Below are 16,058 nucleotides of genomic sequence, written 5' to 3' on the forward strand. Positions count from 1 at the left end.
TTTGGCCTCTAACTGCTTGAGGCACAAATCTTGAAATATTTTACTAATTTTTTATAATCATGCCTGACCTTTAATTTCCCTACATCAGTATGAGATGTGCAGTAACTACCCTTTTGTAACTTCTTCTTTAAGCAATTTTAATATTCCACAATGAATTTAAGACCAGCATGTAAAATCTAATCCTGCTCATAACAGCCCTACCAAAACTCTTTATTTTCTTTTTTCCCTCAAGCTCCCTCCCAACCACCACACAAACTCAGACTGTTGCTACACATTGTGTCTTTTGAGAACGATTAGCAAATAGTTTTTAAGTTGTCCTTTGGTCGTGGTGTTTTTTTTAAAAAAATAACTTACAATTACTAGCAGGGTAACATGACTAGTTTTTTTAATTTATACATACATGGTTTTGAAGTGGTTACATGAGAGTCGTCAGAATTCCATTCTAGGCTACATAACTTTCCAGATGCATCTCAGCCCATGCCAGCAACATAAATTTTTATGTTTTGGTTTGTTTGTAATCAGTTTCCTCCCTGCATTTTTTCTCCTTAAAAGGCACAATTAAAGCCCTTGTCCTTCTTTTGTTTTTAGCAATGTTGTCTGGTTTGTTTTGGAAGGACCCAGCCAGCTTATGTCACTGTGACTGCACACATTTTGTCTTAGTGGTGTGGGGAATAAAAATATTTGGGATTTGTTGCCCGAGTCCCAAGTTGGAATTCCCTTGTGCCTAATATTTCTTGTTTTGGCACATAAAGGGTGTGTCCTGAGGGCTGTGTCTAATTTCCTCCATGTACTGACCACCCCTGAATTGGAACATCTGCCACCTACCAACAGAAGCATGTTAGTCTGCATTTTGACAGTTAACAGCTGAAAATTACGGCTTTGTTTTTTAAAAAGCTACCTAAATAGGTACTATATCATATTCAAGCCATATAAGATGATTTTCAGAAGCTTAAATTTAATAAGAGAAAGATTTGTTTATTTTTATTCTAGTGTTTCCTTTGATTCAGGATGTTACATTCTTGCCAAACAGGATATGGCAAAATTAAAAAGGCAGAATTCTCTTTATTAGCAGGAATTTATAAATGCCATTTTTGTCTTTTCCTGTAGAGCCTTCGCCAAGAAATTGAAGCAAAATTTGATGAAGATACATTTGACTGGGATCAGGTACGCAACAATGATGCAGCAGGTCTGCTGAAGATGTTTATACGAGACCTTCCAAGCCCACTCTTCACTGTGGAATATCTGCCTGCTTTCATCACATTAGTGGAAAGTAAGTAGAGAGGAATTAATGTTGTTGAATTGTTGTTTTTAAAAGCAAGTCAGAGGGAGCAGGGAAAACTTCATACATTGTCTCTGCATCCTCCAGTCACTATAAGACCCTTAAAACAGACCATTTGAAGACTTAAATCTGCCAGAACGTGGTAATCCCAATATATATTTACAGAGAAGAGTTTATATGGTGAATTGAGACTAACAGAACAATAAATCTATGACCTAATGATAACTGGGGCCGGAACACCATTAAACAATGTGACACACACAAAAATATTTGAAAGTGAATTATATTGTTTTACCTTGAGACTGATATGTGCTATGTTCTACAGAAGACTGCTTTGAACTCCAGGGCAGGCTTTCTGAGATATCAAAGAAGAGTTGATGGGAAGCCTGCAGTGAAAGATGTCCTGCTCACGACCCAAAGGATAAAGTATGAAGGGAATTTGTCCCTGAATACAAGGCTTCCTTCTAAGAGACTTGCTCCTTTGAAAACCAGAACATTTTCTGATTTAATTTATGTAGGATTATCAGCCTGATAGCGTGTGTAAAGAAGAGAGAGAATGTTTACTCTTGAGTAAATCCCACTTAGTTTTTGGGGAACTTACATTCAAGTAACTGGGTTGCAATCAACTAACTTTTACTCAGAGTAGACATGCAGAAATTAATGGACTTGAGTTAATTGTGGCTGTTAATTTCGATGGGTAAAAGTTCGTTTAATACAACCTGCTGTGTGTAGGATTAAAGGGAGAGATTAAATGCAGAGCTAAGGAGATCACTCTGTCAGCTCAAGCATTTCTGTTTGCCTGGGGAAATGATTTCCCCTGTCCTCCCCCCTTGTGCGCTTCTGGGAGTTCCCTTTCCCACCCCCCTCCGCCAGTTTGGGGTGTGTGGATGCAGAGGGAAGAAGGGGTAAAGTTCAGTTGTACTAGAAGATGACATTGCATGGGCTTTTGCATCCAGCCCAAAGCCAGTATCTTAGGTATTGACGTAATTTTTTTTTTTAAAAAAACCCCAAATATAAATATAAAGTGTTGGCTTTCCCCCAGATGGTTCTTTAACAGACTCCCCCCCCCCCCCCATCATTTTATTCTTAGAAATCTCCAAAGTCAAATTACAGCTGCAAGCTTTGCATTTGCTGATCATGTTGCTTCCCGATGCCAGCAGGGACGCAGCCAAGGTAGGCACGTTGCTCAATGAGCTTTGCCATCTGTATTTGTTTATTTTTAAACGAGCCAATTCTATATGTAGAACCTAGAAGCAAAAACTCCCCAAACTTGTCATTTTCCTTTCCTCAGCTCGGGAAAAGGCTTTCCTGTGGGGAAAGCATAGAGAAGGCTAGTAGAATTATTTCTGTAATTAATGGAACTCCTTCTTTCGCAAGCTTACAAAAATGCTCCGCGGCAAGGACTCTCAGTTTCTACACACACACACACACACACACACACACACACACAGCACTCACGTGAAATGGCTGAAGCCCACCAGTCACAGAATGGTGATGCAAGGGCAGTGTCAGTCACAGATTGGTGGCAGATGAAGACAGTTTGGCATAATCAGCTGACAGTTACTGACATACAGTGGTACCTCGGGGTTAAGTACTTAATTTGTTCCAGAGGTCCGTTCTTAACCTGAAACTGTTCTTAACCTGAAGCACCACTTTAGCTAATGGGGCCTCCCGCTGCCACCGCGCCGCCAGAGCACGATTTCTGTTTTCATGCTGTCTACTCATATCTAATTCACCATTGGAAATTGCTAAATTATTTGCCACAGCATTTTCCTTTGGCAAAGAGTTCCAAAGATCAGTTTTTTTCACGCTAAGCACAAATATTTGCTCTGAATGTATTGTGACTCTGCTTTCCAGTTTACAAAGAATGTGTTCATGCAGAGACTCTTAAGTGAAGGCCTTTTATATGTTTTTGCCCTTTCCACTGTCGCATACCTTTCGATGTGTTCTTAACTGTCCTGTAATTTCTCCTCCCCTTCTTTTTTCACACCAAGTTTTTAACTTTGTCTCACAACCCAAAATACTGTTTGTTATTATTATTATTAATAATAAATATCAACCTTTGATTTCACTTTCTAAATTCCTTCAACCCCTCTAGTTCTTTCTCCTCAAAGGAGAGAGACCTCCCTTCCCTCCTCTCCCCTGGAACTTCTTTGTCTCCCGGCCACCCTTTCATCAGCATGCAAGGAGGTGCTGTCCTTGGTCCAATCAAAAGGATATAGCATGGCTGTGGTGGCAAGAGAGGAGGCACTGGGAGGCTGTGGCAGCACTCAGGCCCACCTGAAAGTGGCCCAGATCCCACCAGTATGTCCACTGTTTTGGAAACATACCTTTACACAATATGTTTAGTGGAAGTACATGCAGGTCAAATTGAATAACTTGTTAAATAACATCAATGGCAGCTTGATTTGCTATTCATGAATTATTGTGCATGCTGATTAATTTCAGGCATCCTTTGATGTTTATTTTGCAAGTGCCACAATTCAGTACTGAACTACGCGTAATTAAATCCATAGAAAAGGCACCCTTAGCTTATGTGTAACTCAGTAGAACATGAGACTCTTAATCTCAGTGTTCTGGGTTCCAACTTCCAATTCTATGATTTACTTTGGCTAAACTGAATAAAATTAATAGCTATGCAGGTCAGAAAACACCCTAAAGGGTCTCTGTGATCCAGTAAATTGAGTCTGAGTAGCCTTCTCTCTACTAGGCCCTTTTACAGTTCTTGAAGAAGGTGGTTGCAAATGAAAGGAAAAACAAAATGACTTTATGGAATGTATCCATGATTGTTGCCCCAAACCTCTTCATCTACAAAGGCAAACGTGCAAACCAAGAAGAGATGCTAGCAGCAGCCACTACAGCACATGTCGTGAGACTTTTGATTAAATATCAGGATATCCTGTGGATGGTAAGCAAAAGTTTTATTCTGTCTTATTATTAAGGTTAAATAGACTTATCACATCTTCTTCATAGAGCTCCTGTGATTTTAACTGATGGGTGCCGGGCAGAATCCAGCAGACGCATATTTTCAAAACATGGAAATGCATTGATGGAGAATGCTTGTGGAGTTTATTCCTTGTTTTTCTGAAGGCACCCCTGTATCGAGTAGTTTTTCATATCTTACATTTTATTATGTTTTTATATGTACTGGAAACTGCCCAGTGTCTGGGCTGTAAATAATAACATTAATTAATCAATTATGCAAGCAAACTCTGAAGAAGGTCTGCCAAAAAGGTGATAAAACGGATGCTAGAGAATATGCTACCTTGATAATTCCAAGCAGTTAAGAATGTTTATACTGATTTTTTTTTAATGGATAAAATTCTGTTACTTGAAAAATATGGCAGCTAGGGCTTAATTTAAAATAGTTCTTTTTGTGAATTAAGATATGAATGAATTTCCATACAGGTATAGCTTTCCCGCTTGCAGGCTTTCCAGATTACTCCTGTTGTTGTTGGACAGCAATATACTGGCTTTTCTGCATTCTGGTCTCTGCATACCAGATGAACATTACTTCTCCAGGTTTGATTTAAATGACCATGTTTCTTGACCAAGAAGATCCACTTTTGAGGATCATCAATGATACCTCTCACACTTGTTTCTGAACATTCAGTCTAGCTGGCAAGAGAAAGCACCTCTGAGCATATACCAAGTACCATTTTCCAGTAGGGAAAAAAAACCAGGCTTCATGCCAGCTTAATCTCTGTTTTGCAGTCTTGGAGACCCTTGCAAATGCACCGTCTCTATTTTTACAAATGCTAATTTCAGTTTCATAGAAGTCTCATGCTGATATGTTTAGTAATTTCACAGAAATAGAGACCGAAGTGCAAAATCTAAAGCACACAGAGCATTTATAGGCAAACTATTTCTTTTAAAGTAATAAATCAGGGGAACAGCTGTAGTAGAGGCACACATGAAAGATATATTTGTTAAAGCTTCTTTCTCTTAGTATTTAGCAAGGATTTGGGATACCTAAGGCAGGAAGTCTGAGAAGCTGGAAGAATGATATCTACCCAGTAGTGACAAGCATTTTTCATCTATAATCTCTTTGATTTGTCATGAAGGCTGGGCTTGATCCACCTTGTTACAAATGGGACTTTTGAAGCTTTGTAATAAGTGCACTGTTAGCATGTCAAACTATTGGTACGTTCAAGAACTTTGCAGCAGGAAAAAGGCTTAAAAGGGGATATTGCAGGAACTCACCACCTTTCTCTGTAGAGAATTAAGAAGCTGAATAAGTAGATTTACAGCCAGAACTGTTACTTCAATTTCAGGGATGAAAGCTATGATTGATGAGATAGTGCAGAAAATGCCACTTAAGATTCTGCATGCTTCTTTTCAGGAAGTTGAAATGAGACCTCTGTTTTCAAGATTGTACATTGGGATATTCTACAGTAGGATTATGTTCCAGGAGGGTGGAAAGGCTTTTAGGAAGTAATTTGTAATGCAGACTCAGTTTTATTTTCTCCCTTCTTTTTAGGTTCCAACATTTCTGATATCTCAGGTGAGAAAGATGAACGAAGCTGCCATAAACAATACAAAGAGACAGCTGATGTTTGACAAGGGTGTGCGAAGGCTATTGAGAAGAAAAACTATGGAACGGGAGAGGCCTGAAAGAACAGAGGTGGTATTAATATTTCTACTGTTCGTGGTGGTTAGTTAGTTAGTTGCATTTATTTCTTTTAAATAAAAACTATGCCAGAGGCAGTTGTAACAATGGCATTAAAAGAATGTGATACAGGGAAGGGTGTTCTAGGGCTTTATAGGATGAAGCCAGCACAATGAATTGTGCCAGTGGCAAGGCTTTTCAACCACTGAAGGACAGATGTACAGTGGTACCTTGGGTTAAGTACTTAATGCGTTCCGGAGGTCCGTACTTAACCTGAAACTGTTCTTAACCTGAAGCACCACTTTAGCTAATGAGACCTTCTGCTGTCGCCGCGCCGCCGGAGCACGATTTCTGTTCTTATTCTGAAGCAAAGTTCTTAACCTGAAGTACTATTTTTAGGTTAGCGGAGTGTGTAACTCCAAGTGGAGTCTGAGACATCAGCTGGAGCCTAGGACATGCCTCGGTGCCTTCCTTCAGCGCTTTCCTTGCAGCGCTTTCTGTGTGGTTTTGCCCTTCTTAAGCATTGTTTTATTTAGCTTCTGTATTTTTTAAAATTGCTTTTAAGGTTTTTTTTGAATTTTGTTTTTTAACTTATATTAGCTGAATTGTTTTCTGTTGCTATCTGCTTGGGGGGGGGTGTTCTCTAAAATGCAGAGTATAAAGTGTTAAAATATGAATGAGTTAAGTAATTAAGAGCCACCAACAGTCTACTCAAATGACCCAGACATGCCTTAATTTATTTCCAGGCAGTGCAGTTCTACTGGGTGGGTAGTGGCTGACACTCCAAATCAAAGTTCTGCTTGGGCTTGGGCTCCATAGGGCAAAAGGTGGGAGGGGGAGAGCAACCTATCTCCGGCCCCCCACCCCCAGCTTCCTTTTAGAGTCTTTTTCATTGGTCCCAGGGCTTTTCAGAAAATGAAGACTAGCAGCTATCCCATTTTATATTAGATGAATGGATGGTACTGCCTTTGAAAAGGATTCTTTGCCCAATCAATTTGTTGACTTTAGCAAGTTGTTTTTCTCCTCTGTTTCTACAGTCTGATATACCAGAAGGGGTGATAAGAGTTCATGCTCCATTGCATTCAAAAGTCTCTATGGCAATCCAGCTGAACAATCAAACAAAAGCCAAAGATATTCTGGCACGGTTTTACTGTGAAAACAGGTGAGTAAAAGCAAGAAGATGAGCAACAGCTCATGGGAAGATTTGGGAGGAGAACCATACTATTCTTTTCATTATTCCAACTTCAGTTTTATCTAACTGTGTGAGGCTCGAGAGAAGCTTCCATTCATTCTTTACATTCTTCTGAATGTAAACATGCAAGTTTCACACAAGCAAGAGCTGACAAGAGTCAGGCTAATGTAAAACGACCAGGTGATTGCTTTGCAGGCACACAGTTTACAGCCCAATTTGTTTTCACCAGTCATCAAACAACTTCCAATAATTTGTTGGCTTTGGGCACCAAATGACGACAGCTGAGACCATTATGGGAGGCAGGTGATGCAAGCCCATCAGGGCACTCCGTAGGTGGCTAAAATCCCGTCAGATTAAACTTTACCACTACCAGCAGCCTGAGGATATGATTGTTAATGTTTTGTTTGTTTTCTTTTGTAGCCACGGATCATCAGAGAAGATGCAGATTCAAAGTTTACATGAAATCGGAGGAAATATAGGTTAGTGCTTAAATCGAAACAATAACAACCTTGTCTTCTAGATTGGTTTTTAGATATGTACCTAAAGTCAACTGTGATGAGCAGCAAGCAAGGCAGAGTCATCTAGCTTTGCCAGGCGAAATTGACCCATGAGCCACATACTACTGAAATAATGGAATCATGGGGTAGCATTAAAAGTCTCATTCTGCTGCCTCGTGTATAGCTTACCATGAAAGTACTCCTGCCAGTACCCTAGCTAGAGTGGGTAATAAAAGCAACTGCCCAAGGTCCCAACCTGAGTAGGGACAAAAATGGGCATAAAAAAACCTAATTATTTCAATAATTATTAAAGTCAAATTTAGCGTATTTTTCGCTCTATAACACGCACATAGTTTTTAGAGGAGGAAAACAAGAAAAAAATATTCTAAACGAAACAGTGGATATATGATTTTTGTGGTTCATGATGTGGCCACAGACATGTGATCTGACAGTGAGTTTGGAGTAGCCCAATGCAAAAATTCTGAGGATCCATGTGGATCCATGCTTTGTAACCACGGAGGAGGGAAGGAAGGGGAACCATGGATCCTCTGCTCACAACTGCAGCAGATCCCCCCCGCCACCCGCAGGCATTCGCTCCATAACATGCACAGACATTTCCCCTTACTTGCTAGGAGGAAAAAAGTGAGTGTTATGGTGTAAAAAATACGGTACATAATGTTGTAGTTTTTAAACGTTAAGATATGTTTGGAATGTGAAAGATGAAAAAACAAATAGAACTTCTTGCTCACAGGCTTTGTTGAGGGACAGGTAGGAAGAGTGCAATTTTTTATTTTCTATGTGTCTGCAGGAACACCCTTAAGACCTTTACGTATGTCCATTTATTGCACAGAAAATGAATTTGTTCTTCCTTATGCCCCAATCCCCGTTTTTCCTAAAACCTAAAATGTGATTGGAACACATTTTAACTGTTTAGAGAGTCCCCAGTTCAAACAGAAACTACAAGGCCAGCAGATAAATATTTGTGGCGTTTACTGCAGTTATGGGAGTTCCTGTACCCTGATGGTTTTACTGCATTTCGAGCATCATTCAAAGGCAAAAGGAGATATTTCAGGAAATGTAGAATTCACACATTACAGCTATGGAGGATTTATATTGGATCAGGGAGAAGGAAATCTGTGGCCTTCCAGTTGTTGCTGAACTGCAGCTCTTGTCATTCTTGACTATTAGCCTTCTGGTGGGGGCTGACGACAGTTGTACTCCCAAGCAGTATACAACGTGCTACAGGTTCCCTGTCCCCAAATTATAAAAATCTAACACAGTTTATAAACAAAGCTAAAAACTCTTTTTTTAATCCTATGTTTCTTTCAGGACAGCACTGTTTGGATCCAGATGCTTACATGCTGGATGTTTACCATGCAAATCCTCAAGCGGAATGGGTGATAAAACCAAAAATAAGTTGAAACTTGTAAAAAGACACCTTGGCAAATCACTTCTGAAAATGCCCAAAGGATGGTTGGAAAGCTTCCACATGAAGAAGAGCCATCTTGCTAAGGATGAAACCAAAGTAGTTGCTACTCTGCATGATCTTCTGAACATATTTTATAATATTGTCCCTTCCAATGCATCATTCAACCCAACCTTAGGGTTTGTTATAATAATTTATTTTGAAATGAGTACATTTTAATACTGGTTTTACTGGTGCCTGTTTCAACTGACATGAAGGAATATAGATAGAACTTTTTGTTTAACAGAATATAAAAAACTGGATTTTGTTCCCTATCTTGCCACCTGCCTTTTATATGGAAGAAATTCTGAGGCCTCCCAGGAGACAAAGGATGAACCACTAATAACAAGATGGTCAGAGGAAAAGAGGAAGTATCATTCAATATGGAAAAAGGCAGTGCCAAAATTCTGTGACAACTTATTCATGTTGAAAGGAAAGCTTTTATTGTCAAATGTTAATACCTGTGCCTCAGTTCTTATTACTACTGCCAATGAGAAGGGGGAAACTACTGTGTAAAGGCATTTTTTTTTACTGTTAATTTACTGTGCATGTATATAAACGTATAGCTATTCAGCATTTTAATGGCATTTCTCTGATTTTACCAGTGTTCAAATTAATGTGTAACAAATAATACAAGTTGATTTGTAACACATTCATTTCACATACTGTGCTATTGATTGAGCTACACGTGAACCACTTGGAAAGAACTAAATGATAGATGGAGGCCTTGATTGTTCATGAAATTTTCAAGTCTGCTTTAAAAAACCAGCCATACTGTTAAGCATTCTCAGCCTATGAAATGTGATGTCTTTTTTGACAGGTGCCCATTCCTCCTTTTATTTCTTTTGCCTTTTAATTTTGAACCAACGGTGTTTAAAACAATGGCTTCTCTTTCATGTTTATAGAAATATGGGAGAAGTGATCTTAGATTCTTTTAATCAGAGTCTTAATGAAGTGTGGTTTTAGTAAGAGGCATTTTAGACCATTGGTTTTCATCTGTTGGGTCAGGGTCCATTACTGCAGAATTAGATGTTTCAGATTGCAGCTCTCATCAGCCACTAGCCAGCATGATCAATAGCTTAAGGATAATAGAAGGTGTCAGTTCCACATTGGCTACCCCTTCACTATCAGGTCCCAGCCTGATCTAAGATCACAACTGCAGCACTATCACCATAAAAATATATGGATAAAAAAGAGAAATGAGTCCCCAGACACGTTTATAGATGATAGATAGATAGATAGATAGATAGATAGATAGATAGATAGATAGATAGATAAATTTATTGTCATTGTCCGTATATACACAGTATACACAACAACGAAAATCAAACACCCAAGACACCCATTCACATACACATTCGCACGTATCTCCAACACTCTCATCCTATTCAGACATAATCTATTAGAACATAACATAATCCAAAATATAACATAACCTATTAGAAGCATAGCATAACCTAAAACCTATCTCATTCCTTACTACTCACTGCTTGCTATTTCTTACAACTGGCCCTGAGATCATTATTTAGTGCAATCAGAGCTCTTGGATAGAAACTATTCAGAAGGCGTGTGGTTCGTGTTTTCATTGTCCTGTATCTTCTGCTCGAAGGCAACAGTTCAAAGAGGTTGTGAGCAGGATGGGTGGGATCTCTCAGGATATTGTGTGACTTCTTCAAGCTGCGAGACGTGAAGATCGCAAAGGTCTCAAAACGTTGAAGGCTACGTGTATAAACTTTGGGGAAATCCAGACAACACTGAGCACTTTTAACTGGAGAATTGAGTATGTGTTTAAATCTCTTGAATAACAAGAAAAAGAAAAGTGCCTAATGTGGGCTGAATCAGGCCTTGAATTAAGTTGAATTAAATAGATTTAGGGATAAATTTGGATGTCCAATGAGAGGTATTAACTGACTGATGGTTGCAATAGGAGGCTAGTTCTGCAGCATGAATCTATATTTCCATTTTTATTCCTATCTGTAGAAAGATTTTTGTGGGTTTTTTTGGTAAACCTCATAAGATGCAAAGCAGAACCTCATTTAAATTCAAATACTTACTGCACAGTTAATTCAATGTGGTTTGGTTTTCTCTTAAAAAGCTGGGCTGTGGGCCATGGAAAGGAAGAAGGGTGGGCATTTTGAGCTATAACTAGCAAGTGCACTAACTCAATAGGCCTCGGCATAGTTTTCCCCCGGATGGCATTGAACAATGGGAATGCCATTGATTTCATTAAATGAAATCAATGTAGCATATATTTTGGATATAGGGGGACAATTCAAAACATTTAGAGGGATATTAGGCAGAGATGGCACAAAGTTTACACTCCGTGGGCTGTATCCAATGCTGCACCAGCAGGACTCTCCTTATGTGCTGATTTTGAAGGCATGCAGGGAGTTGGAGGGGACAGGAGAGAAAGCTTTGTTGTGTGCCCAGGAGTGAATGGAGAGCCTGTGATTGTACAAAACAGAATAAATGTCTTAAAGGGCTTCTCAGCCTTTCGGCTAAGATCAAGCAAAGTACTGGAACATTCTATAACAATCAGTTGCTCATGTCTTAACAGTGCAAACTACCTCATTGTATTTTATTTTATTTTATTTTTTTAGACTAATACATGCTCAGCACCTTTGCATTTAATCTGAAAGGACCCAAATACCCAGTCTGCCCTGATCAGCTGTTCATTGGGGTGGGCGGATTTCACCAGCCGCTTCCCCACTACATGTGATCAGTGCTAACTGAACTTCCCCTCTGGAGGTGTGCATACAGCTTGGGGGCAAAATGTGGGGACATTCAGCTTGTGGGTTCTACTTTCCCTTCACTACAAGCTTACTGACTTCTTAATAATTCTTATTTGCATGTATGAACCTGTGCTAAATTGCCACAGGAGTGAAAGGCAAGGTTAAGAGAATGCATTTTCCGCTCTTGACTCTACCTTTCCAACCTGGTCTTTTTTGATGTTCATTTTTTTATAGCTTATCTGTGTGTTTTTAACAGCCGAAGCTCTTTTCCCTTCAGTGTCATGAAGTGCTATCTGGTTCACACAATGGCTGTCTTTTATCTAACTACCCAACTTTCAATCAGCTGGAACTATATCAGTGTTTATTTCCTGTGCCACTATTTGCCTCTCTGCACATGACCAAGTATTTTCCACCAGTGCTTCTTTCCAATGCTTTCCATTTCAGTTTGTCAACTACTCATATCTGTATGGTCATGGAAAGAGCCATCTTCCCATATTTTCCTTTTTACCCTGTGGAAGATTTGAACCCAGTTTCTCAACTGAGCCATTCACTTTCCACAACAGGATCAGGGTCAAGATGGGGCAGCACAACTGGAAAGGTGCTGTGCCAACCACACTTGCCTCTTCTAACCTACCCCACAGTGCATCAGAAACTACAAAACTTTCCTCAGTGGAAGACAGACACTGGGATGGAAGTAAACATATACTGGAGAGCTCTAGCTGTCAATTTGGTCAGTTCTTAAGCTGCAAAGGATACTCTCCCATTGCCAGTTAAAGGACCCCAGGAGAGGTGGGCAAATTATTCTCATAATCAAACCAGCTTTGTTCTTTTTATAAACACTAACAGCCTTGCACACCTGGCCTTCCTTAGGAATTCTGAGGAACCAAAAAAAACCACTGCAGTTCTGACATCAGTGGTTAAAATAAGTGCAGTTTTAAAAGGTTCACGAGGCCATCTTGATTCATCTAACATGGATGAAAAAGCCTGCTCCTTGATCTCAGGAAGCATCATGCAAAATTTGGTTACGATATCTTAACAACTTTCCAAAATGTATAGTTGCAAGCAACTTTAAGTTGCAAGCAAACAGTATCACTTCTACCATATATTATCTTAGGTGGAAAGTGAAATTGGGGTAATGTTCCTAATGGTTCTTATCCCCACAACCCAATTTCCCCCCACCTATCATATAGGCCCCAGACTAGAGAGAAGCAAGTAAAGAGAAACAAACAAAAAGCTGCTTGCTTCCCTTCAGCCTAGCTGACAGCAGGTACAGCTAGTGACCTGCACCTACACACTGCTGTTGTCCTGGCTGCATGAAGGCAAGTGTGCATTGGCTGCTCTTTTCCTCAAATTCATTAGACAGAAGGCAAAGATGCCCCACCCCAGATTCTAATATTTGTATAGCTGCAGGCATTCCCTTCTATTGCAACATCCATTTTTCTATTATATAGGGAGGGGAAGCTATAATTCTGCAGTTTTTATGTGTTCTTTTCCATGGTTAAATCTGGACTTTAGCTAACGTTTAACGTATTAAGTGTCTTAAGTATTGTACTAGATTAAAAAAACCAACCTCTGCACTTTCATTTCTGTTCATACTGAATTCAGCTGGAAACTAATGTCAGAGGCATATCACTTTTTAAAGCAGTCCTTAAAAAATAATAATACTCTAGTAGTATTTAAACACTCCTTTAAAATGAAATCTGTTAGCATTTGTTTTCATTGACCATCTGTTGTGAATGTTTGATTACAGCATTCTGACTAAACACAGAGGATTCAGAAAGTAGAGCATGTGTGTACTTAATTCAGGAAAACAATTAAAATGCTATCAACTAAACCTCTTACATTCTTTCTTGCATCTTGTATTTAAAACATGGCTTCCTGAAAATGAGTGACTTAAAAGTGAAATGCATAAAAAGGACTTGATATATAGGCCTACTTAGATTAATCTTGTATTCCTAAACCAAATAAATAAGATACTTTGTTGTGTCTTGTTTGTGTATTAGATGGCCAGGATTTTTGCAGGCATGAAAATGTTGTCTTATGCTTGAACAATTAATCCCAGTGAATTTACTTAATGGTTCATGATGTGATCTGCTACAAAGAAAACCAACCTACACTTCAAAATCAAACAAACATGCCTATCAACTCCTTAAAAGGGGCTTTAAGAAGACATTAAGCTTTCCAAATTAGTTGAGTGCTCCCAGAATAAATTTAGATTCTAACAGCTATTACAGACTTTGGCTGCAACCCTAACCATGTTGACTCAGATGGAAGTCCCATTGAATTCAATGGGGTTTACTGCCATGTAAGGGGGTAGGATTGCAGCCTCACTTCTGGAAACCAGTGATCTCATATCAGCTGCATTAAGCATTATTAAGTCTTCTGAAGGAAACATGGGTGCTTTACTAATTGATAACTAGAAACTATAGTTATAAAACCAAATAAGAATGAAGTAATCCAAATAAGATTTTTTTACCTTTTGTATCTTCTAGTCCACTTCAAAAAGTAAACCAATGACACCAGGCTATATGGATGACCTGCCAATCGGAGGCTTCCAGAACGCAGTACATGAGATCTGTGGGCCTCAATTGTTACAAATGCTCTGGAGAGGGATGTAAAATGTTGTTAACAGAAAAACAGCACTGTCTGCAACTCATTCCCAGAACACAGCAAGTATAAATAGCTCAGTTGGTAGAGCATCAGGGTTGTGGGTTCCAGCCCCACATTCAGCAAGATTCCTGAACTGCAGGGGGGTTAGGCAAGATGACCTTTGTGATCCCTTCCAGCTCTAGGATTCTGTGATGAAGATCTGTTGTCCAGGCTTCTCCTTAGCACAACAGTTTTCTATTTGCAGGACATTTTTGTGGGAGAACATTCAAACATGCAAACCTCCACACCTACAATCCTAAATGTTATCTAGTCCAGGGAAAAGTTGCACCATGCGATTCTGCTGATTGCCAACTCTCTCATCTGTCTGTGACAAGGGCTGCAGAAGTGCACAGCACCAACAGGAACCTTAGCATTATGCCTCCAGTGCTTTCATTACAATATAAATGGGGAGCATCTGCATAGCAAATGGCCACTAAGGATATGGACTTGGTTCAGCATAGGTCAAGTAGAACTGGCTCTGCAACCGGGCCCCTCTCTAAGTGTTAGGGAGCAATTTACATATTCAGCTTCCAGCTGAGCTTCTTTTCTATGCAGAATACAAATTACTAGCAGCATTACCAGTGTGAAGTTTTCAGCGCTAGCGTTCAGATGTGATTTACTGAAATGCTACGGTCAGAATCTGCTCAAGATTTTAGCATTGACTTCCTACTAAATTCCTCCAGCTTGTGCCTTTACCTAACATTTTTTTCTGAGTCACATTTTACAGCTACAAAACACACACAACCTGAAATAATGTTTTACTGCATGGTGCCCCATTTTATAGCTTTATTATAGAAAAACCAATATATGCCAAATGAAATACTGTCAAACAAATCAGCAGAAGATACACTGCAAACACTTTGGGTGGGGGTGGGGAGAGAAAGAAACAAATTTCACCCAAAATGAAAACCAGTACTCAGTGCTGTTAACATTTTAGTAGAGGTATCTGTTGTACAAAGAGACTTTAAAAATTAAATGTGGTATCGTAGAAGTTCTGGTTAAAAACAGTTGTCCTGAGTTGGAAAATACATGGATATCGCTGAGACCAGGATTATCATTAAAAACATTTTCCCTCCATTAAAAACAGATGAAACATCTAAAGATCACTGTTCACTGTTCAGCCCCAGGGCAGGAATGTGGAAAAACTCCATGCAGGTCAAAGGCTTCACTGAAGTCAAAGGCTTCTGCCTGTTGGCTTTTAAGCAGCATAAGGTTTCTCAAACACCCTCGGAATGAGCTCTTACTGGTCAAGCAGTTTTGTTTTACATCAGCTAGAAAACAAATGAAAGAACGCAGTGAGCCTGTTTGCTGTTAGGAGGAGATTAAAATTGTACATTAGAAATGGCTTGACAGCTTCCAGTAAGTCCTCGATTGTACACTACCAAGTAAAAAAAAACCCCTCACAGCCTGCAGTAGTTCTCCTCTCCCCTTTACCGTCAACAGGATTTCCATTGCAGGACCCAAGGGGTCTATATGCACAAAGGAAACTCCAGACTAAAGGGTGGGAGAGAAACAGGCCTTCTGCCACAGCACTAGTTTTACCAGACAGCAATTTGGGGACTGTAGGGAGTGCCTATACCCATGATGGGTCCTAAATGGGCTTATAAAAAAAAGGTAAAGGGACCCCTGACCTTT

At 39.5% G+C, this 16,058-nt stretch overlaps 2 protein-coding genes across 2 annotated transcripts in view; one reads left to right on the forward strand and one right to left on the reverse strand.

Annotated features, from left to right (window-relative positions):
* The window catches only part of ARHGAP28 (Rho GTPase activating protein 28), a 60,920-nt gene extending 47,159 nt beyond the window's left edge, over positions 1 to 13,761 (forward strand). The window contains exons 9-16 of the mRNA XM_083748331.1: positions 1,108 to 1,270; positions 2,370 to 2,452; positions 3,990 to 4,187; positions 5,760 to 5,903; positions 6,926 to 7,050; positions 7,501 to 7,559; positions 8,907 to 10,257; positions 10,727 to 13,761. Of these exons, the coding sequence (XP_083604457.1) occupies positions 1,108 to 1,270; positions 2,370 to 2,452; positions 3,990 to 4,187; positions 5,760 to 5,903; positions 6,926 to 7,050; positions 7,501 to 7,559; positions 8,907 to 8,998 (864 nt within the window). The 3' untranslated portion in view covers positions 8,999 to 10,257; positions 10,727 to 13,761. The remainder of the gene's footprint in view (positions 1 to 1,107; positions 1,271 to 2,369; positions 2,453 to 3,989; positions 4,188 to 5,759; positions 5,904 to 6,925; positions 7,051 to 7,500; positions 7,560 to 8,906; positions 10,258 to 10,726) is intronic.
* A 1,582-nt stretch (positions 13,762 to 15,343) lies between these two features.
* The window catches only part of LAMA1 (laminin subunit alpha 1), an 89,687-nt gene continuing 88,972 nt past the window's right edge, over positions 15,344 to 16,058 (reverse strand). Inside the window, exon 63 of the mRNA XM_083748297.1 lies at positions 15,344 to 15,694. Coding sequence (XP_083604423.1) covers positions 15,534 to 15,694 — 161 coding nt within the window. The 3' untranslated portion in view covers positions 15,344 to 15,533. The remainder of the gene's footprint in view (positions 15,695 to 16,058) is intronic.

This window comes from Podarcis gaigeae (assembly GCF_964106915.1).
Source record: "Podarcis gaigeae genome assembly, chromosome: 7".
Lineage (NCBI taxonomy): Eukaryota > Metazoa > Chordata > Lepidosauria > Squamata > Lacertidae > Podarcis > Podarcis gaigeae.